Source organism: Papio anubis, chromosome 13 (assembly GCF_008728515.1).
Source record: "Papio anubis isolate 15944 chromosome 13, Panubis1.0, whole genome shotgun sequence".
In the NCBI taxonomy this organism is placed as follows: domain Eukaryota; kingdom Metazoa; phylum Chordata; class Mammalia; order Primates; family Cercopithecidae; genus Papio; species Papio anubis.
This window is the reverse complement of record NC_044988.1, coordinates 84056631-84080982: the sequence shown is the minus strand read 5'-3', so window position 1 is coordinate 84080982 and position 24352 is coordinate 84056631. Positions and strand designations below refer to the sequence as shown.

The following is a 24352-nucleotide window of genomic DNA, read 5'->3' as shown; positions in this document are numbered from 1 at the left end:
TTAATAACTACCCTTTCTTTATTTTATTTTTTGAGATGCAGCATCTCTCTGTCAGAGCCTCTCTCTGTCGCCCAGGCTGGAGTGCAGTGGCACGATCTCAGCTCACTGCAAGCTCTGCCTCCCGGGTTCACACCATTCTCCTGCCTCAGCCTCCTGAGTAGCTGGGACTACAGGCGCCCGCCACTACGCCTGGCTAATTTTTTGTATTTTTAGTAGAGACGGGGTTTCACCATATTAGCCGGGATAGTCTCGATCTCCTGACCTCGTGATCCGCCCGCCCTGGCCTCCCAAAGTGCTGGGATTACAGGCGTGAGCCACCGCGCCCGGCCAGTAACTACCCTTTCTTAAAGTGCTTACTACATCTAGGCACTATGTTAAATGTTTACCTGATTTCATTTCATACTTAAAAATGCATACAGGACATATAATTATTATTATTCCTGGCCAGGCGAAGGCCACACCTATAGTCCCAGTATTTTGGGAGGTCAAGGTAGGGGGGATCACTTGAAGCCAGGAGTTTGAGATCAGCTTGGCCAACATGGTGAGACCCTTTCTCTACTAAAAATACAAAAATAGCTGGACATGATGGCGCATGCCTGTAGTCCCAGCTATTTGGGAGGCTGAGGCATGAGAATCGCTTGAACCCGGGAGGGAGAGGCTGCAGTGAGCCAAGATTAGGCCACTGCACTCTAGCCTGGGTGACAAACTGAGATTCTAGCTCAAAAAAGAAAAAAATATATTATTATTCCCATATTGCAGAGTGTGAAGTCCCTTTGTCTAAGGTTACTACCCAGTGGGTGGACAGAGACAGAATGGCACCCAGGTCTACAGTGTCCAGTGCTGTACTGCCCCCTTCTGGCCATCCTCTAGGTGCTTCCCGAGGCCCCAGGACTTGTGCCCCAGTGAAGAGCCTGGTGGATGGACAGCATGGCATCGTGGTCAGCAGAACTCCTCCCTCCTCCTCGCTGTTGTGGTTCAGTCCAAACCCCCCAGCCCCAACATTCCCTGGTTCCCCAGCTTTGTGACATCACAGACAGCCTTCTGTCCACTCTGCCAGCTGCAGGTGAGTGGGGCTCACAGTTTAGACCAAAAGGCGGGAGGTGATAGTTTTTCTGTACCAAAAGGGACAATGTCCCCACCACTCCTGGACACCTATTAATTTTGCTCCAAGAAGCAATCCCCATCCCTCATTTGCTTTAACCTCACTGTTTCTCTCTCTCTCTGGGTCCCAGTCTCCACCTGTGCTGAATGACCTCCCTCACCCCCGCCCACAACGCCAGAAGCCTTTCTGTTTGACCTCATTGATCTTTCTTCTGATCAAAGTGCAATGGGGTCACTAGAGACCTGAAGTTCCTAGCCCACTGGGGGACAACCCAAAGGCCCTCTTCTTTGGTTCCTGCTTCCCTCTAGAGGGGGTCGCTGGTAGTGCAAGAAGTGTCACACACCCCCTAGGCATCTTCCCTACATATTCATCAGCATCAGAACCTTCATTTGTATGTATTAAGCCTTTACAACACACCAGAAAGCTGTGCTAAGCACTTTCCATCATTATTTAATCCTCAGAACTACCTTCTATTGTAGATACTATTATTATCATCCCCATTTTACAGGTCAGAAAACAGATTCAAAGAGGTCATTAATTCTTCTAAATTACCTAGCTAACAGTAGATCTCCAAGAATTAAACCCTAGAGAATGTGCTTGTAACTGATACACTGCTGTCCCTAAGAGCCTTTTCATTTCTGAAGAGGGTTCAAAAGCTCAAAGCTCTCTGCTGTCAACACTCAGAGGAGAAAGTGGTTCTACTACCCTCTTTCTTGCAAAATTGTCTGGTAAACATGTGGAGAGAGCATCAGTACAGGGTGCCGACAAACCTACACTTCAAATCCCTGCTGACTGATAATATGGATGATCTCCACAGTTTATTTTTAATTGAAAAAAATCAAGGTGCAAAACATGGTGTATAGTAAGCTATCATTTGTATTAAAAAGAGAAAAAGAGAATTTGAATAACTACATTTTCTTGCATATCCATAAGTTGCTTTGGTGGAAGATGCCTCCATTCACTACATGAAACAAAAACTGAATTTATTTCTGGTTAAACAAGGGAGAACAGCGCTTGTATGGCAAAGTCCCTGCACAAAGCTCATGGCTGATGCATAAGGGGCTTTGGGAGGTGTTGAGTTCATGTACTGGTGGTGTTTCAGAGACAGTAGTGCTTGGGAGTGGTAGACCTTTAGCTATGAAGTGTACCTACCGGCATGTGTCTGTTAGAATGGTTACCAAGGGAGTTTCATTAATAGATTAAATGGGTGTCACACAGGTTCTGGGGATTCGTTGTTACCGTGGTTACAGGGCAATCCATCGTCATCTAGGAATGTGGGAGCTTCTCTTTTTATTCTCATTCTCTGCCTTCTGGTCCTCCCTCAACCAAAGCTGCAGGAAAGACCCTCCAAGATTGTCCAGATCTTCACCACTGTCATTGGCTTTTCTTGAAAACACAGTTCCATTTTTCCATGTACAGAGATCTGGTTTTCATTTTGAGTATCAGTCTGCCTCATTTCTTCTCATTTTTGTCTTTGAATCATTTGTTGCACCATTTGTCAAACCAGAGGCTACATAAAAGCATTCAGCTCTCTAGACAACAGAACCTGAATGATGCAAGACAATGATAATGAAGGCCAGGCGCAATGGCTCACGCCTGTAATCTCAGCACTTTGGGAGGCCAAGGCTGGCAGTTCACCTGAGGTTGGGAGTTCGAGATCAGCCTGACCCAACATGGAGAAACCCCGTCTCTACTAAAAATACAAAATTAGCTGGGTGTGGTGGTGCATGCCTGTAACCCAGCTACTCGGGAGGCTGAGGCAGGAGAATCGCTTGAACCCAGGAGGCAGAGGTTGCAGTGACCCGAGATCACACCATTGCACTCCAGCCTGGGCAACAAGAGTGAAACTCCGTCTCAAAAAAAAAAGAAAAAGGACAATGATAATTAAAAGTATTTTCAAAAGTATCTGAAAGCCTCTCTGGAATCATGCCCCATGATTTCCCTGGCATGACAATCTATCTTTGATAGCCAGACTGCTTTTTCTTTGGGCTTAGCTATAGATTAACCTCACCTGTGACATTAATCCAGGCACAACAGGGAGTGTTAGCAATGGTGCAGACTCCCCTAATCAGCTAAAATAAAACCCAAAGGTTTCTGTGATCCATAATTACTTGAGCTAAGGATTTTAAATTGGTCAGGTGTACCCTAGGATGTGGACTATATGATTTTCTATGTCAGTCAAGGTGGAGGGAGAAAAAAAAGCACTTTAAATTGTTCAACTCAGAATCCTCAGAAGTCTGTTTCACCTACTAGTAGCTAAACCCCCAAGAAGGGTTTCATCCCTTCAGATGCTGTGTAAGAAGGCATAGTCCACTGTGGGTGCTGGAGAATCATGCACTGGAATGGTCTAAATATTCATCATGCAGAACAATTAGTCTTAATCATAGTTGGAATAGAAAAGTCTGATCTCCACATAAGAAACAAACCATATCAACAAGCAAGCAGTATAGCTTATATTTATAGCAGTATAGTTCATCTATATTTATAGACAATGCCCCTTGGGAGTTTAGAGGCAAGATAGGAAAGTGTTAAGTGCAAAAGTCTCCTCAGAAAGACTCAGCAGACAGATACGGACAGCTGGCCTTCTGACATGGAACATTAGTTCTTCTAATGGCCTTTCTACATACAGTAAGTGCAAGTGTTCTCCACAGACTCCAAATTCTTAAGGAACAGAGGAAATTTGGGTCCTGTCTTTATTTCAGTGGCCAGTTGTTTTATCTAGTAGGCCGTAAGATTATTTTGATTTCCAGTTAACATTTTAGGACTCTTGGAAAATGATGAAGATATCTACACTAATGGAATTTCCCATTCCAATTGATTTTTTTCTAAATCCCCTATTTTAGATATGAGCTTTTACACAGAGAACAAAGGGCTCCTTTTACTTATACTCTTTGCCCCAGAATGTCCTTTGAAAGTGTCCTGAAGTCTATTAAGTCACCTATTGATTCATCATTTTGTTTGTTATTAATGAATCTTTGCCCTATCTACCCTTAAGAGAAAATCTTTTGAAATAGTTTCATGTGGCGTACTTCCTATTTTTCTTACCCTCTCAAGTCCATTTTTAAAAATATTATGCTTAGATGGGTTATTTGAATCTTCTGACCTTTCTCATCCTGCTACTCTTAAACATTTTCCCCATTGTTGAAGGTCAACAATTTTTTTTTTTTTTTTTTTGAGTCAGGATCTCCTGTTGCCTGGGCTGGAATGCAGTGGCATGATTATAGCTCACTGAAGCCTTGATTTCTCAGGTTCAAGCAATCCTCTCTCCTCAGCCTCTGAGTACCTGGAATTGCAGGTGCACACCACCATGCCCAGCTAAATTTTGATTTTTAGTAGAGACAAGGTATGTTGTCCAGGCTGGTCTCAAACTCCAAAACTCAAGCAATCTTCCTGTCTCAGCCTCCCAGAGTGCTGGGATTACAGGTGTGAGCCACTGTGCCTGGCTTGAAGGTCAACAACGAAATGAACTAATGGGTACAAATATGATAGTCGAAGACAATTAGTAATGAACAGAATCCTGAATCCCACAGGATACAGAAAACAAACTTTCTTTTGTTCTGAAATTTGGGAAGATTCTATTTTTACCCAACTCAACTCTTACTTGGTTTAAATTCAGCCTCTCTGGATCTACCTTCAGTGCAGAAGTTTTAGGTGGGTATTGTGCAATGTGATTGTTCTTTTCCAGAAAAATGCTCCCTGAAAAATTTATCTGGACAACCAGGGGAAGGAATAAGAGGAGTATAAGTGGATAGTAAAGCTCAAGTTGGGTGGAGAGAGAAAGAGAGAAGCAAAGAAAGTAGGTGTCAGAGGTTTGAGTGAGAGTAAGGTCTTTCTTTTTTTTTTTCTTTCTGAGGCCAGAACATTCCAGACAAAGAAGCCTTCTATTATATGTTTGACATTTTTGTCTTCTCTCTTCTCTAGAGCTCCTCTTAAATCTGATTTTTGACATCAAAACTTTAATCCTAAGTCATCTAGTGAATTTTTGCCATTTATTAAGATAAATATATGAGAGTACCTATAGTGGGAGTATATATATGGAGTTTTTCCAGGAAGAGGCAACAACCTTAATGCAGATGAGACCATGACAAGCAGGAAAGAGTACACTACAATTGATAAACAGTTTCTACTTGTGCACAGTGTCTTGAATTTCTTGGCCAAGCAGAGCCTAAAAGAGGCCATATGATCAACAACCTGAAAATTACTGACTCCCGAATATAAGCTACAAAAAAAAAAAGTGACCTTCTTTTATGATTTACCAAGACAGAACACATGCTGACAAAGGTTTAGAGGGACCCAAGTCCAAGTTTTAGCAATTTCTCCTAGACAAATTAATTACCACTCCAACAAAACTCCAACCACCCAGGGCTGATTCATGGTGGGGGCTTGTCAGAGCTATGCTTCCATTCCTTTCTTATGAAGCGCTTCCTTCTACATTCAACAGACACAAGGCAGTCTGGAACAAAGCCAAACTCCATGAGGCAAGCATTTTTATAAGTGGATGAAGACAATGGAAACTAAAGCAAGTAGCAGAATAAGAAGCAAATTAATGGCAAGGATGTTTGCTAAATGGTGCATCTCCAAAACAAAAGATCCAACTGCCTATATAAATTTCTATTTCTTTATAAATTATAGAAAAATGAAATAAATCCACTAAAGAGAGCTCAGTAAAATACATCAGAGCTCAAATCACGTTTTAAAAATAAAATCCCATGACATGACACTAAGTCTAGGGGGAAAAAAAGAAACCTCACCTGGCAGCAGATCCAAAAGACTATTGGAGATTGGGGCTAAATGGACCTAGTGAGTGCCCCCACTTTGACCAAAAAATCCACACAATGGGGATATCTGTATGTGTCTAGCCTGCATCGTATCTAACCACAGGGAACAGCTTATGTGCAGAAAGTTAAAAATCAGTTAGTGGAAGGGAGAAAGGAGATCTGTTGGGCATAGCTTTTTTCCAACAGTCAGGGAAGGTTCATGTGTTTATTCAACAAATATGTATAAAGTACCTATTCTTTGCCCATCCCTGGGCTGAATGCTGAGGATACAAAAGTGAATAAAATACTGTCCCTGCTTCCATGGACATTTGTCTATCTTGTGTCTTGTTCACTGCTATATCTCCAGCACGTAACAGTACCTGGCACATGGCAGGTTTTCAGTAAATACATGTTAAATAAATGAAGAAGAAAAAAAAAAAACTTGGCTGGGCTCAGTGGCTCAAGCCTATAACCCAGCACTTTTGGAGGCTGAGGCAGGGAGATTGCTTGAGCCCAGGAATTCGAGACGAGCCTGGGCAATATGGCAAAATCCCACCTCTACCAAAACAAAACAAAAAAACAGACTATAACCGGGCATGGTAGTGCGAGCCTGCATTCCAAGCTACCCAGGAGGCTGAGGCAGGGAAATCGCTTGAGCCTGGGAGGCTGAGGCTGGAATGAGCCCTGATGGTGCCACTACAGTCCAGCACAGGTGTCAGAGTGAGACCCTATCTCAAAAAATAAAAAACAAGAAAAAAAAAAGAAAAAGGAAAAAGCTCATGAACTAGTATCCAGACTGTCAACAATAGGCAGTTACAAGACAATGTTTCAGCAAGTATTTATTGAGCATTTACCATGAGTTAGGCAGTCACTGTACAATAACAGGCTGTGATACAGGAAAACATGGTGGGCCAGCGGGGGAGTGCTGTGGGAGCACAAGGGAGGGCTCCTAACTCATCCTATGCCTTCCTATAGCCCCTGAGCTGAATCCTGGAGTTTGATGACTGAAGGATTGAGGTGAGAACATCCCAGGCAGAGGGAACAGGATGTGAACAGGATCCATTTAGTAAAAGGTGATTGGGTGAGCTGCCTATACAGCATCTCTTATGGCTGTAGGGCGGTGAGTGCAACCCAGAGAAAATGAGGCTGAAGAGAATAACAGTGGTGATCACAAAAGAAGTTGGATCTGCAGACTTGGGGACCCCCTTGGTGGGGCGGAGGGTTGTTGGGGCAGAAGAGAGATAGGATTTACATGTCTACCAGACAACTCTAGTTTTAGGTGGAGGCAAACAAGCCAATGAGAAAGTTTAAGCAGTGGTCCAGGTGAGAAGTGATGATGGCTTACACTATGGTGAAGGAAATGGCAAAGGATTGACTGGACAGACAGACTGAAGAGATATTTGGAAAGTAAAGTTCAAAGACTGATGAACGTGAGCAGACAGCAGGAGGCTGGCAGGCTTCTGACTCTAGAGACAGAGTGAATAATAGGACCCTACCATAAAATAGGAAACATGGGAAGAAGATAGATATGCTGTGCAGCAGATGGGGAAGAAAAATAGTCCCAACCAGTAAACAGAGAGCAGAACTAAAATTGACTCATGAAACCATCAGAGTCAGCTTAGCAAGTGAATGAGGTAAGCTGTGTCCTACAGCTTGTGATATTCCTGGCACAAAAACTACCCCCCACCTCTCTACTGCCCCCAGGGCCTGCAAATGCTTTTACTCAAGACAAGAATACATGCTAGTTTATTCTACAAACACCCTCAATTTTTATTCTACAAACAATTATTGACTTCCCACACTGCGCTAGGTACTGCTCTAGACACTGAGAATAGAACAGTAAACCAAAGAGCAAAAATCCATGACCTCATGTGACTTCTAATTTAGTGGGGAGAAGCAGACCTTAAGCACAGTAATTTAGCAAATAATGTAAAGTGTTAGGAAATGAAGCTGGGCACGGTGACTCACACCTGTAATCCCAACACTTTGGGAGGCCAACATGGGAGGATCACTTGATTTCAAGACCAGCCTGGGCAATAGAGTGAGACCCCTTCTCTTAAAAAAAGAAAGAAAACGTCTGCAAAGAAAGCAAGGAAGAAAGGAATGCAGCTGTAGGACCAGCTGTTGAGGAGTGCTGAGACAAGGAGGAGCCTATAATGTTAAAGGCTACAGTGAACCAAGAAAGTGCTCACTAGAAATCCAGGCTGAGCATTGACAGCAAGACACTGTGAAGGTAATGACAGAATGTTGTAATCTAAGAGAACTGAATTCCAGGCAGAGAGTAAAACAAGCACAAATTGTTGAGTTGAGAGCTTGCTGTGTTTTAAAACTCAGCAAGGGGGCAAATGGAATTGGGGAATTGAAGGAACTGAAGACAGAGTTGGTGATGAGGGTTGTGAGTGGACAGGAGGGAAGAAGGATGATTACATTACAGAATATCTTAAGACCCAAGTGAGAACTTTGGTTTTTCTTCTGAGGAATATGCGAAACCACAGAACAATTTTGGAGGAAAGAAAGACTAAGAGAAAAAAATCTTTTTGACTCACTCCTGCAATCCCAGCACCTTTCGAGGCCAACGTAGGAGGATCACTTGAGCCCAGGAGTTCAAGACCAGCCTGGGCTACACAGGGAGACCCTGTCTCTATAAAAACTACAAAAATTAGCCAGGTGTGGTGGTGCACTCCTGTAGTCCCAGCTACTGGGGAGGCTGAAGCAGGAGGATCACTTGAGCCCAGGAGTTTGAGGCTGCCGTGAGCTGTGATCACGCCATTGTACTCCAGCCTGGGTGACAGAGTAAAACTCTGTCTCAAAAAAAAAAAAAAAAAAGTTTGCATTTACCCCCACATATTTGCTATTTCTTATCCTATTCATCCCTTTCTGTAAATGTGAATTTCCATCTGGTATCATTTTCCTTTGATCTTTCAGCATTTTTTTTGCACGCTGGGTCTTCTAAAGACAAATTCTCTCTATTTTTGTTTATCTTATAATGTCTTCATTTTGCCGTAATTATTGAAGGATGTTTTCATGGAATATGAAGTGAAAGGTTTACAGGTTCTTTTTTTCATCTTTATTTATTCCAGTTGTTTTAAGAGCCTGCTCTTTAGTTTACTTTTTGGCCATTTGACTAAAATGTGCCTAGGTGTGATTTTCTTTTTGTTTTTCATGTTTGGTGCTCACTGAGTACTTCTGTTGATGCTTTCTATCAAATTTGGTAAATTTTCAGCCACTCTTGCTTCAAACATTTTTTCTGCCCTTGGTCCTTCTGAGAGTCCAGCAACGCGTGTATGTTACACAGCTTGGTAGCATCCCGCAAGGTCACTGGTGTACCCTTCATCCTTTTTAAATCTTTTTTGCTTTCTCTGCTTCAGTTTGGATAATTTCTATTGACCTTTTTGCAGGTTTACTGATCATTGCTTTTGCTTTGTCCAATCTGTGGTTAACCCTACTCAATACATATTTTCTTCAGATACTGGTTTTTATAGAACTAGAATTTCTATTTGATTCTATTTGAGTTTCCATTTCTTCCTTCCATATTATATCTCTCCATCTACTCTTCCCATTTTTTCCTGTCCTTGGAAGTTTTGAGCTGAAGATGACATGATACATTTTAACAGAACTACCCCACCTTTTGTATTAATTATGGAGGAAGTCCAGGGTAAGAGAAATAAGGAGACCAGTTAGGAGGCTATTGCAGTAATTCAGGCAAGAGATGATGGTGGCTCCGGCCAGGGTATGGCAGTAGAGAAAATGAGACTCAAGTGCCTATAATGAAGGCAAAACTCACAAAGCAAAGTGAATGAGGTATTGTGAGGGACGCCTGACCAATACCATGATCAGAATTTCCTTTTAAAGGGGGGTTTTGCCACAAGAAGGGGAATGAGAACAGAATGTATCCAGAGATCTGAAAAACTTGATACACAAATAAAGGAATCTGGGACTAAAGCAAGGCCTTATAATCCTGGACCTTCAAAACTAGAAAGATCCTTGAAGAGATCATCTAGCCTAACTTCTTATTACTGATGAGGAGCCTGAGACACAGAAAGAAGCATGAACCTACCCAAAGCCGTCCAGCAAATTAGTGGCAAAACCAGAATTTAAAGCTACGAGTCCATATGCTTCCTTTCCATAGGACCTGGACCAGCTGGGATCATTTGAAGCCAGGAAGTCACATAAAGAGAAGGGAGGAAAATGGAATGACCATTGATTGAGCACTTATCGTATACCTAGCACCACAGGAGCTACTTTTCATATATATGATTCTTTACTCCTGCAAAGTAGGCACTGCTATTCTCATTTTTCACATGATAAAAGTGAAGTTCAAAAAGGGTAAAGAATCCACCCAAGAACATGCACCTGTTAATGGGGTAGGACACAGAGCTATCTGAAACCTGAGCATGTTTACGTGCATGTCTGCATGAGGTGGGATTTTGCTGTCATCAGATCCTATCTGGAGTGTGAACACAGGTGAAGGACTAGCATTTTTCAGCCACAGTCTTATGTTTACTTAGGAAACAGCCCAGCCCAGTGAACTGGGCTCAAACTCAAGATTGGCTGATTCAACAAGGCACCCCTGCAGACAAAGCTGGCAGAGTAGAGATTTCAACTCCTTTCCATGGGTAAGAAAATTTGTACAGAATAGGAAAAAAAAAATGGCCTAGGCGGAAGGGACTGGATCTGCTGGCCATGGGAAGCTACAGAAGATTTGGGAGGGGGAGGAGTATTATGTTAATACCCTGGGAGAGGCTGACCCAATGATACCCCCCCGCCACCACAGTCAATTTCCAATAGGCATCTGGAATTCAGATTCCAGAACCCATGCCCCTCATTCCTTTGCCTCCAACAGCAGCCCACCAAAACCTGATCTCGAAGATCTTCTGTTTATGCTGCAGGGACTGTCAGGAGCCCTATGCCATCGATGACTCCAAGGTTCCCAGTCAAACCCAAGAGCACAAGCCATCGACCCAAAGTAGGTATCAGATAAGGACACTCTGCATGGCCCCTCTATACCTCAGTTTGCTCACTCTCTGCCTGCTGGGATACCCCCAAACTGCCTTCATCTTTTGAGTGATAATTCCAATTTAAAATGAGGTGGGTGTTGGATAGCTAAGTACTCAAACCAATAAAAAAGAGAGCTTAAACTCTTGTACTTAAAGTGTAGTCTACAGACCAGCAATACTGGCATCACTTGGGGGCTTGTTACAAATGCATTTTCAGACCCTGCTCCAGACCTACTGAATCAGAACTGGCACTTTAACAGGATCTCCAGGTAAATTTGAATATACATTATAGTCTGAGAAACACTGGATTAAAGACTATAAAAATAGTGGGTTAAGATCCCTGTTTTGGGGGCAATACATGCTAGTTCAAATCTCAGTTCTGCCACAGAAGTTGGGCAAGTCTCTTGACCTCCCTGAGCCTCACTGTCCTTACCTGTAAAATAGGGCTATTCACAATACATTATTATTTTTCAGGATCATTGGGAGGGTAAAATGAGGCAATATAAATAAGCATCTAGCTCAGGGTCTGGCACAGAGTAGGCACTCAACATACAGAAACAATATATAGTTAATGATCAGGATAGAGTATGTTCTGCTGCTAAAACAAATAAGTCTTGAAATCTCAATGGTTTACAAAATAAAAATTTATTTCTTGCTTACACAAAGTCTAGTACAAACCAGCCATCTCCCTTTTAATCTTTAGCCAGGGCCTCTGGAACATGAGGCTTCCTAGGCTACCATGCCAAGGGAAGACAGAGAGACAGAGAAGGCACCCTGGCCTTCAGTTTGTAATCAAAATCTTCTTGAAGATCCAGGAAAAGAGATCAAGCAGAGAAGATCAGGGATCAAAATCAACTATTTCAGACAGAAAAAAAAAAAAAGGAAGCATTGTTGTCAAAATCAGCCAAATTTAGGACTCACACAAGTGGGAGGGGGTGAACACAGATGGCCAGGAACCTGGCAGACTCCCATTGAGAGACAGGATAGCACAATGATTTGTTTTGACAGAAATCCACATGTGAGGGTCTTTAAAATACTTTCCCTGGAAGTAGAGTCACAATAAAAATCAAGAACCTTGAAAATATGAATGCCTTTTCCCAAGGGAAGGATGATGATAATTACTGAGAACCTATAATATGCAAAGCACTGTCTAGGCACTGGGGACCCAGCTGTGATCAGATAAATCCCTTACTGTTTCAGAGCGTATATTTCACATTTTAACAGTAAGATGATATTATTTAATCCCCACCATAACTCAAAGAAGTGGACATTAGTATTCAAATTGAACATACCATTTTGCAGATATGAATGAAGAGGCAGGTGGGGGTTAAGCAAATAGTTAAGGTATGCAGCTAATAAATGACAGAGCTGTCTATCACAGAACATAGCTCAGACTGTCGACAAAATTCGTTGTTGTTCTTCTAGAAACCTAGAAGTATATAAAGACAAAGTCTCATATACAACAATGTTCATTGCAACAGTATTTATGGTAGAAAAATTTGGGCTGGGCACAGTGGCTCACACCTATAATCCCAGCACTTTGGGAGGTAGGAGGATCACTTGAGCCCAGGAGTTCAAGACCATCCTGGGCAACATGGGAAGATCCCACCTCTACAAATAATAAAAAATTAGCCGGACTGGGCACGGTAGCTCACGTCTGTAATCCCAGCACTCTGGGAGGCCAAGGTAGGTGGATCACCTGAGGCCGGGAGTTTGAGACCAGCCTAGCCAACATGGAGAAATGCCGTCTCTACTAAAAATATAAAGTTAGCTGGGCATGGTGGCACATGTCTATAATCCCAGTTACTCAGGAGGCTGAGGCAGGAGAATTGCTTGAACCCGGGAGGTGGAGGTTGCAGTGAGCCGAGATCACGCCATTGCACTCCAGCCTGGGCAACAAGAGCGAAACTCCATCTCAAAAAAAAATTAGCCAGGTATGGTGGCACACACCTGTCATTTCAGCTACTCAGGAGGCTGAGGTGGGAGGATCGCTTGAACCCAGGAGGTCGAGGCTGCAGTAAGTCATGATTGCACCACTGCACTCCAGCCTAGGTACCAGAGTGAGACTCCCTCAAAAAATAAATAAATAAATAAATAAAAAATAAAAAATCCAACATTAGAACTTTGGTTAAATAAATCTTACATTATTCAAAAACTAGAATATTGTACAACCATTTTTTAAAATTATTGACATAAAAAAAATTTATGCTATAATGCATATAAATAAATACAAATGCAGGGCTGGCTGAGGTGGCTCACATCTGTGATCCTAGCACTTTGCGAGGCTGAGGCTAAAAGATTACTTGAGGCCAGGAGTTTGAGACCAGCCTGGCGACATAGTGAGACTCCCGCTCTCTACAAAAAAAATTTAAAAATTAGCTGAGCGCAGTGACACATGCCTGTAGTCCTAGCTACTTGGGAGGCTGAGGCAGGAGGATTGCTTGAGCCTAGGAGTTTGAGGTTACAGTGAGCTATGATCACACCACTGTACTCCAGTATGGGCAACAGAGCAGATCCTTGTCTCAAAAAATAAATAATAAATAAGTAAAATTCATCCATAATACATAGGATATGACGGACTATGTAAAATATGCATAGGAAGAGACCGGAACTGGAATAATAACTTGGGGAAGAGGTGTTTGGGGTCACTCTTTCCTCTTTTATACTATGCATTATTTCCTAACTTTTCTATAAAGCATACGCATTACATTTATAAATGGAAAAAAGTTAATGTCTTAAAAGGAATACATACTTTGCCCTGAACTGATCATTATACATTCTATGCACATAACAAAATTTCATATGTAGCCCATAAATACGTACAAATATAATGTATTATTTTAAAACACACACTTTGAATTCAGCACCTACTTGTGAGGGGAAGCCCTCAGAGGACAGGAGGTGGTAGTTTCAGGTACACCCCCACCCCATAGTAACCCCCACTTGCCTGTGTGCACTGCTTCAGAGCCTGCAAAACACCTTCACTTCCGTGATCTCACCTAAGCCTCCCCACGTGACCCTGTGGAATTCTCATTGCCAGATTTGCAGCTTCAGAAGGATGAGCTTGACAGACAAAATCCCAAGCGCATTAATGCAGCCTCCCATTTGCCTTCGAGAACACCCCTGATCCAGCCAAAAAAGAGCACTTCCTCCAGCAGCAGTGAGTTTGAAGGTGAGTCCCAAATTGGGGTCCTAACACTGACCAGAAACCCCTAGACAGGGAGCCTGGTCCTGACTCCATTGATATTTCCGCTAAGCGAGATGGGGAGATGGAATCACCCCCATCAAGCAGCCCCAGTCATATTCCAGAGCATACTGGGGAGACCCTAGAGTCTAAGACCTGACTCCACTATCTTCCAAGCTAGGAAGAGGATGAGGAGGAGCAGGTCTGGGGGGAAAGGGCACACATCCACACTTTCCTTTCAAAGCTTGGTGGCATCATCTTTTTTTTTTTTTTTTTTTTTGAGATGGAGTCTCCCTCTGTTGTCTAGGCTTGAGTACAGTGGTGCAATCTCTCATCTCAGCTCACTGCAACTTCCGCCCCCCAGGTTCAAGTGATTCTGCTGTCTCAGCTTCCTGAGTAGCTGAGATTACAGGTGCCCACCAACATGCCTGGCTAATTTTTGTATTTTTAGTAGAGAAAGGGTTTCACCATGTTGGCCAGGCTGGTCTCGAACCCCTGACCTCAAGTGATCCACCTACCTTGGCCTCCCAAAGTGCTGGGATTACAGGTGTAACCACTGCACCTGGCGGCATCATCTTATACGTGTATTTTTCATATGCTTAGTTGATATCTACTTTGGCCACTAGACAGTAAGTGCCAGGAGGGCAGGGCCCACATCAGTTTTGTTCCCTGTTATGCCCCCAGATCCAGCCAGGTTCATGGCAAGTAAACAATGCCAGAAAACACTTGTGGATTGAATGTAGTTCAACTGGGGGTGAAATACCTCCGGGTCATGGAAGAACAGATGCCCAATCCCGGGACAGGGGCACAGCCCAGGAAGAAGAAATGCAGCCACATTGCTGGCCAGCAATTCTGTGCCCAGGTGGTCTCACATAACTCACAACCACCCCAGGAGTCCTGCTGAGAACTAAGGATTATCCAACCCAGTCATTTTGAAACCCCCTTGAAAACAACATTTCACAGAGTCCAATTTTTATAAAAGACCAAAGAGGAACAGCTCTGCTTGAATCAAGCTTGAGAAGGTAGGAACCCCACTACCTCACCCTCTCCTTCCTTCTGCCCTTCCCACCCCCTACAGGGGTGAGGTTCACAGAGGGAAAGGGACTTCCCACGAGTGCGCTAGGGAATGACGTGTCAGAGCCACGAGGGGCCCAAGTCTCCTACCTTCTATGCCACTGTGCTTTGCAAGACAGCCTACCATCACTGAAGCCACCAACGTAGCACAACGCAAAACACACTGCAAGAAACTCCTCCTATCACAAAAGTCTTCCAAGTCCTAAGCTAGGGGCTGCCTTGGGTCCCTTGGGATTCAAGAATCTGAGGAATGATCAGCAATGGATACAAACAACAACAACAGTTCATCCAAGCCCTATTCAAAGGCCTTCACCCAGCATAATGTTTTCCTTTCTTCTTTCAGATCTGAATGCATATGCTTCCCAAAGAAATTTTTACAAGAGAAACTTAAACCGCTACTGCCAGGAGCGCTGGCCATTCCAGCCGTGCCTCATTGGGAGGCCCTGAGCATTCTAGCCGGCAGCTGCACAGCTGCTGGGGCGCCTCCACGAGGAAGAGGGCGGTGGACAGGAGTCATGAAGATGAATTTGGAAACTCCCCTGAAGGAGGAGAAGACATCTGAACCATCCTTGGGCCACCAAGCAAGTCACCCCAGCTCCTGAAAAAGCCCCCATGGGAAGAGCTGCCTCCAATTAAAGTTCTTGATTGCACCAGAGGATGTGTCCTTCCTCTTTTCCTTTCCCCCTTACCAAATAATGTCTTATTATTTTTAAATATATTGTCACATCTTACTAAGCTTTAAAAAGTTAGCCTATTGGCCGGGCACAGTGGCTCACGCCTGTAATCCCAACACTTTGAGAGGCCGAGGCAGGTGGATCACATGAGGTCAGGAGTTCAAGACCAGCCTGGTCAACACGGTGGAACCCCATCTCTACTAAAAATACAAAAATCAGTGAGGTGTAGTGGCGTGCTCCTGTAATCTCAGCTGCTAGGGAGGCTGAGGCAGAGGTTGCAATGAGCTGAGATCTCACCACTGCACTAGCGTGGGTAACAGCCTGGTAACAGAACAAGGCTCAGAGAAAGAAAGAAAGAAAAGAAAAGAAAGGAGAGAAAGAGAAAGAGAGAGGGAAGAAAGAAAGAAAGAAAGAAAGAAAGAAAGAAAGAAAGAAAGAAAGAAAGAAAGAAAGAAAGAAAGAAAGAGAGAGAGAGAAAGAAAGAAAGAAAGGAAAGAAAGAAAGAAGAAAGAAAGAAAGGGAGGGAGGGAGGGAGAGAGGGAGGGAAAGAAAGAAAAAGAAAGGAAGAAAGGAAGAAATGAAAGAAAAAAGAAAGAAAGAAAGAAAAGAAAGAGAAACAAAGAAAGGAAGGGAGGGAGGGAGAGAGGGAGGGAGGGAAAGGAAAGAAAGGAAGAAAGAAAAAAGAGAAGGAGAGGAAGGAGAAAAAATTTTAGCTTTTTGGATACCTTTTGAAATAATTCCAAATTGACAGAAATATTGCAAAAATAATACAGAGAAATTCCCATTTACCTTTTACCCAGAGTCACCAATTGTTTAATCTACATTTTCCCCATTTGCACCACCTTAGCTCACTGCAGCCTCCACTTCCTGAGTTCAAGTGAGTGAACTCAGGAGTTCAATCCTGCCCCAGTCTCCCGAGTAGCTGGGATTACAGGTGCCTGCCACCATGCCCGGCTAATTTTTGTATTTTTAGTAGAGACGGGATTTCACCATGTTGGTTAGGCTGGTCTCAAACTCCTGACCTCAGGTGATCCGCCCTCCTCAACATCCCAAAGTGTGGGATTACAGGCGTAAGCCGCTGTTCCAGGCCAAGGTATATCTTTAATAACACATGAGAACAGATTAATACAGTGTACTTTTAGGGTTAATTTTTAAGCATGAACTTTTTAGCCAAATGAATAAACATACACAGTTTTGTTAGATGCTGCCAAGCTCTCTTCTATAAGAGTATATGATATCTGAGATACCTGTTTCCCCATGCCCTCAGCAACTGTTTAGCCTCTCCCAATACTACAGGTGAGAAATGGTATCTCATTTTGGTTTTAACTTGCATTTCTCTTACCATGAGTGAAGACTAACATCTATTCATATGTTTAAGGGTCATTTTTATATGTTTTTATTAATTATCTGTTTATGTCTTCTACTCTTTTTTATTTTTCCCATTAATTTTTGAGTACTCTTTATATACTAGAAATACTAGCTCCTCAAAGTCAAGTTTATTAACGTTTCATTGAATCTGGACTTTGGGTTATCATTAGAAAGCCTTTCCCTACATCCAGTTTATAGAGGAATTCACCCACACTTCTTCATTTGCTTGTATAGCATTATATATTAGAAGTATAGATCCCTTTTCCTAGCCAGGGGAACTGAGACCCACAACACCTGGAAAATCGGGTAACTCCCACCCCAATACTGCGCTCTACCAAGGATCTTAGCAAACGGGCACACCAGGAGACTATATCCCACACCTGGCCGGGAGGGTGCCACGCCCACGGAGCCTCCCTCATTGCTAGCACAGCAGTCTGCGATCTGGCAGCAAGGCAGCAGAAAGGCTGGGGGAAGGGCACCCGCCATTGCAGAGGCTTAAGTAGATAAACAAAGTGGTTAGGAAGCTCGAACTGGGTGGAGCTCACAGCAGCTCAAGGAGTCCTGCCTGTCTCTGTAGACTCCACCTCTGGGGACAGGGCACAGCTAAACAACAATAACAACAACAAAAAGCAGCTGAAACCTCTGCAGACGCAAACGACTCTGTCTGACAACTTTGAAGAGAGCAGTGGATCTCCCAACACGGAGGTTGAGATCTGAGAACGGACAGACTGCCTGCTCAAGTGGGTCCCTGACCCCTGAGTAGCCTAACTGGGAGACATCCCCCACTAGGGGCAGACCGACACCCCACACCTCACATGGTGGAGTACACCCCTGAGAGGAAGCTTCCAAAGCAAGAATCAGACAGGTACACTCGCTGTTCAGCAATATTCTATCTTCTGCAGCCTCTGCTGCTGATACCCAGGCAAACAGGGTCTGGAGTGGACCTCAAGCAATCTCCAACAGACCTACAGCTAAGGGTCTTGACTGTTAGAAGGAAAACTAACAAACAGGAAGGACACCCACACCAAAACCTCATCAGTACGTCACCATCATCAAAGACCAGAGGCAGATAAAACCACAAAGATGGGGAAAAAGCAGGGCAGAAAAGCTGGAAATTCAAAAAATAAGAGCACATCGCCCCCTGCAAAGGAACGCAGCTCATCGCCAGCAACGGATCAAAGCTGGACAGAGAATGACTTTGATGAGATGAGAGAAGAAGGCTCCAGTCCATCAAACTTCTCAGAGCTAAAGGAGGAATTATGTACCCAGCGCAAAGAAACTAAAAATCTTGAAAAAAGAGTGGAAGAATTGATAACTAGAATAATTAATGCAGAGAAGGCCATAAACGAATGGACAGAGATGAAAACCATGACATGAGAAATACGTGACAAATGCACAAGCTTCAGTAACCGACTCGATCAACTGGAAGAAAGAGTATCAGCGATTGAGGATCAAATGAATGAAATGAAGCGAGAAGAGAAACCTAAAGAAAAAAGAAGAAAAAGAAATGAACAACGCCTGCAAGAAGTATGGGATTATGTAAAAAGACCAAATCTACATCTGATTGGGGTGCCTGAAAGTGAGGGGGAAAATGGAACCAAGTTGGAAAACACTCTTCAGGATATCATCCAGGAGAACTTCCCCAACCTAGTAGGGCAGGCCAACATTCAAATTCAGGAAATACAGATAACACCACAAAGATACTCCTCAAGAAGAGCAACTCCAAGACACATAATTGCCAGATTCACCAAAGTTGAAATGAAGGAAAAAATCTTAAGGGCAGCCAGAGAGAAAGGTCAGGTTACCCACAAAGGGAAGCCCATTAGACTAACAGCAGATCTCTCAGCAGAAACTCTACAAGCCAGAAGAGAGTGGGGGCCAATATTCAACATTCTTAAAGAAAAGAATTTTCAACCCAGAATTTCATATCCAGCCAAACTAAGTTTCATAAGTGAAGGAGAAATAAAATCCTTTACAGATAAGCAAATGCTTAGAGATTTTGTCACCACCAGGCCTGCCTTACAAGAGACACTGAAGGAAGCACTAAACATGGAAAGGAACAACCGATACCAGCCATTGCAAAAACATGCAAAAACATGCAAAAAAAAAAAAAATGTAAAGACCATCGAGGCTAGGAAGAAACTGCATCAACTAACGAGCAAAATAAGCAGTTAATATCATAATGGCAGGATCAAGTTCACACATAACAATATTAACTTTACATGTAAATGGACTAAATGCTCCAATTAAAAGACACAGACTGGCAAACTGGATAAAGAGTCAAGACCCATCAGTTTGCTGTATTCAGGAGACCCATCTCACATGCAGAGACATACATAGACTCAAAATAAAGGAATGGAGGAAGATCTACCAAGCAAATGGAGAACAAAAAAAAGCAGGGGTTGCAATACTAGTCTCTGATAAAACAGACTTTAAACCATCAAAGATCAAAAGAGACAAAGAAGGCCATTACATAATAGTAAAGGGATCAATTCAACAGGAAGAGCTAACTATCCTAAATATATATGCACCCAATACAGGAGCACCCAGATTCATAAAGCAAGTCCTTAAAGACTTACAAAGAGACTTAGACTCCCATACAATAATAATGGGAGACTTCAACACCCCACTGTCAACATTAGACAGATCAATGAGACAGAAAATTAACAAGGATATCCAGGAATTGAACTCATCTCTGCAGCAAGCAGACCTAATAGACATCTACAGAACTCTCCACCCCAAATCAACAGAATATACATTCTACTCAGCACCACATCACACTTATTCCAAAATTGACCACATAATTGGAAGTAAACCATTCCTCAGCAAATGTACAAGAACAGAAATTATAACAAACTGTCTCTCAGACCACAGTGCAATCAAACTAGAACTCAGGACTAAGAAACTCAATCAAAACCGCTCAACTACATGGAAACTGAATAACCTGCTCCTGAATGACTACTGGGTACATAACGAAATGAAGGCAGAAATAAAGATGTTCTTTGAAACCAATGAGAACAAAGATACAACATACCAGAATCTCTGGGACACATTTAAAGCAGTGTGTAGAGGGAAATTTATAGCACTAAATGCCCACAAGAGAAAGGTGGAAAGATCTAAAATTGACACTCTAACATCACAATTGAAAGAACTAGAGAAGCAAGAACAAACACATTCAAAAGCTAGCAGAAGGCAAGAAATAACTAGGATCACAGCAGAACTGAAGGAGATAGAGACACAAAAAAACCCTCCAAAAAATCAATGAATCCAGGAGTTAGTTTTTTGAAAAGATCAACAAAATTGATAGACCGCTAGCAAGACTAATAAGAAAAGAGCGAAGAATCAAATAGACGCAATAAAAAATGATAAAGGGGATATCACCACCGACCCCACAGAAATACAAACTACCATCAGAGAATACTATAAACACCTCTACACAAATAAACTAGAAAATCTAGAAGAAATGGATAATTTCCTGGACACTTACACTCTCCCAAGATTAAACCAGGAAGAAGCGGAATTCCTGAATAGACCAATAGCAGGCTCTGAAATTGAGGCCATAATTAATAGCCTACCAAAGAAGAAAAGTCCAGGACCAGATGGATTCACAGCTGAATTCTACCAGAGGTACAAGGAGGAGCTGGTACCATTCCTTCTGAAACTATTCCAATCAATAGAAAAAGAGGGAATCCTCCCTAACTCATTTTATGAGGCCAACATCATCCTGATACCAAAGCCTGGCAGAGACACAACAAAAAAAAGAGAATTTTAGATCAATATCCCTGATGAACATCGATGCAAAAATCCTCAATAAAATACTGGCAAACCGGATTCAGCAGCACATCAAAAAGCTTATCCACCATGATCAAGTGGGCTGCATCCCTGGGATGCAAGGCTGGTTCAACATACACAAATCAATAAACGTAATCCAGCATATAAACAGAACCAAAGACAAAAACCACATGATTATCTCAATAGATGCAGAAAAGGCCTTTGACAAAATTCAACAGCCCTTCATGCTAAAAACCCTCAATAAATTCGGTATTGATGGAACGTATCTCAAAATAATAAGAGCTATTTATGACAAACCCACAGCCAATATCATACTGAATGGGCAAAAACTGGAAAAATTCCCTTTGAAAACTGGCACAAGACAGGGATGCCCTCTCTCACCACTCCTATTCACCATAGTGTTGGAAGTTCTGGCTAGGGCAATCAGGGAAGAGAAAGAAATCAAGGGTATTCAGTTAGGAAAAGAAGAAGTCAAATTGTCCCTGTTTGCAGATGACATGATTGTATATTTAGAAAACCCTATTGTCTCAGCCTAAAATCTCCTTAAGCTGATAAGAAACTTCAGCAAAGTCTCAGGATACAAAATTAATGTGCAAAAATCACAAGCATTCTTATACACCAGTAACAGACAAACAGAGAGCCAAATCATGAATGAACTTCCATTCACAATTGCTTCAAACATAATGAAATACCTAGAAATCCAACTTACTAGGGATGTAAAGGACCTCTTCAAGGAGAACTACAAACCACTGCTCAGTGAAATAAAAGAGGACACAAACAAATGGAAGAACATACCATGCTCATGGATAGGAAGAATCAATATCGTGAAAATGGCCATACTGTCCAAGGTAATTTATAGATTCAATGCCATCCCCATCAAGCTACCAATGAGTTTCTTCACAGAATTGGAAAAAACTGCTTTAAAGTTCATATGGAACCAAAAAAGAGCCCGCATTGCCAAGACAATCCTAAGTCAAAAGAACAAAGCTGGAGGCATCACGCTACCTGACTTCAAACTATACTACAAGCCTACAGTAACCAAAACAGCATGGTACTGGTACCAAAACAGAGATATAGACCAATGGAACAGAACAGAGTCCTCAGAAATAATACCACACATCTACAGCCATCTGATCTTTGACAAACCTGAGAGAAACAAGAAATGGGGAAAGGATTCCCTATTTAATAAATGGTGCTGGGAAAATTGGCTAGCCATAAGTAGAAAGCTGAAACTGGATCCTTTCCTTACTCCTTATACGAAAATTAATTCAAGATGGATCAGAGACTTAAATGTTAGACCTAATACCATAAAAACCCTAGAAGAAAATCTAGGTAATACCATTCAGAACATAGGCATGGGCAAGGACTTCATGTCTAAAACACCAAAAGCAACGGCAACAAAAGCCAAAATTGACAAATGGGATCTCATTAAACTAAAGAGCTTCTGCACAGCAAAAGAAACTACCATCAGAGTGAACAGGCAACCTACAGAATGGGAGAAAATTTTTGCAATCTACTCATCTGACAAAGGGCTAATATCTAGAACCTACAAAGAACTCAAACAAATTTACAAGAAAAAAACAACCCTATCGAAAAGTGGGCAAAGGATATGAACAGACAGTTCTCAAAAGAAGACATTCATACAGCCAAGACACATGAAAAAATGCTCATCATCACTGGCCATCAGAGAAATGCAAATCAAAACCACAATGAGATACCATCTCACACCAGTTAGAATGGCAATCATTAAAATGTCAGGAAACAACAGGTGCTGGAGAGGATGTGGAGAAATAGGAACACTTTTCCACTGTTGGTGGGATTGTAAACTAGTTCAACCATTATGGAAAACAGTATGGCGATTCCTCAAGGATCTAGAACTAGAAGTACCATATGACCCAGCCATCCCATTACTGGGTATATACCCAAAGGATTATAAATCATGCTGCTATAAAGACACATGCACACGTATGTTTCTTGCAGCACTATTCACAATAGCAAAGACTTGGAATCAACCCAAATGTCCATCAGTGACAGACTGGATTAATAAAATGTGGCACATATACACCATGGAATACTATGCAGCCATAAAAAAGGATGAGTTTGTGTCCTTTGTAGGGACATGGATGCAGCTGGAAACCATCATTCTTAGCAAACTATCACAAGAACAGAAAACCAAACACCGCATGTTCTCACTCATAGGTGGGAACTGAACAATGAGATCACTTGGACTTGGGAAGGGGAACATCATACACCAGGGCCTATTATGGGGAGGGGGGAGGGGGGAGGGATTGCATTGGGAGTTATACCTGATGTAAATGACGAGTGGATGGGTGCTGACGAGTTGATGGGTGCAGCACGCCAACATGGCACAAGTATACATATGTAACAAACCTGCACATTATCCACATGTACCCTAGAACTTAAATTTAAAAAAAAAAAAAGTCAGTGAATAATTTTAAAAGGACATTTTAAAAATTTCTTGAAACAAATGTAAATGGAAACACAGCATACTGAAACCTGTGGGATACCGGGAAAGCAGTACTAAGAGGAAAATATATAGCAATAAGCACCTACATCAAAAAACTAGGAAAACTTCAAATAAACAACCTAACAAAAAAAAAAAGAAGTAAAACCTGTTCCATTTGGCATTTATTATTATGTATTTAGGAAGTATGGATCTAACTTTACACTTTCTCCTAATGATTACTTAGTCATTTCAGCATATTTATTAAAGAGAATATCTTTTGTCCAATCATCCATCTGAGATGACACCTTTATCATATACTAAATTTTAATATATATTTGTGTCTCTTTCTGAACTTTCTATTCTACTCCACTGGGGAGTCTGCCTGTTTTATTCTTGCTTGTATTTTCATGTAAATGTTAGGATCAATTTGTCTAGCGTCCGAAAAAAATCTTGATGTTATTTTCATCATGATTGTGCTAAATTTATAGATTAACTTAGGGAAAATTATAAATCAGGAAGAACTGACACATCTATAACATTGATCCTTCCTAACCACCAACCAATGGCTTTTCCTTTGTTCAAACCTACTTTGTTGGCTTTCAGGACTATTTTCAAGTGTTCTTTATATTAATTTTGCAAATTTCTTATTAACTTTATTCCTAAGTATTTTATCTTTTGTTGCTATTGTAAATGGAGTTTCCTCTCTCACTATTGTTGTAGTTATTGCTTGTGTATAATAACACTATTGAGTTCAGTATGCTAATTGTATGCCTTGCTTCCCTTCTGAATTCTTTCATTGTTTGAGCAGTTTTCTTTCTGCTTTCCAATGGTTTACCAGTAATACCATTATGTCATCTGCAAGTAGAAATACTTTAACTTCTTCTTCTTCTAATTTTTATGTGTCTGATTTACCTTGTCTAATTGCAATGGTTAATGC

The 24352-nt window shown here is 42.0% G+C and overlaps 1 protein-coding gene across 2 annotated transcripts; it reads left to right on the top strand.

Moving 5' to 3' along the window:
- The first annotated feature begins 908 nt into the window (after positions 1–908).
- Positions 909–15769, top strand: TEX48 (testis expressed 48). Of its 2 annotated transcripts, none has more exons than XR_004177972.1 (5): positions 909–1063; positions 10368–10475; positions 10749–10825; positions 13897–14028; positions 15458–15769. XR_004177972.1 is itself a non-coding variant. In XM_031654456.1 (5 exons), exons 2-5 carry the CDS (start codon positions 10472–10474, stop codon positions 15559–15561), a joined length of 363 nt encoding a protein of 120 aa, XP_031510316.1. In that variant the 5' UTR covers positions 909–1063; positions 10368–10471; the 3' UTR covers positions 15562–15769. The 2 variants fall into 2 exon arrangements, 1 of the variants encoding a protein (XP_031510316.1); XM_031654456.1 differs by having other exon boundaries at positions 10703–10825.
- The last annotated feature ends 8583 nt before the right edge of the window (positions 15770–24352 follow it).

Coding starts and splice junctions, on each gene's coding strand:
- TEX48 (XM_031654456.1), top strand. Junction 10,826..13,896: donor GCACAAGCCATCGACCCAAA/GTAGGTATCAGA, acceptor TCTCATTGCCAG/ATTTGCAGCTTCAGAAGGAT. Junction 14,029..15,457: donor CAGCAGCAGTGAGTTTGAAG/GTGAGTCCCAAA, acceptor TTCTTCTTTCAG/ATCTGAATGCATATGCTTCC.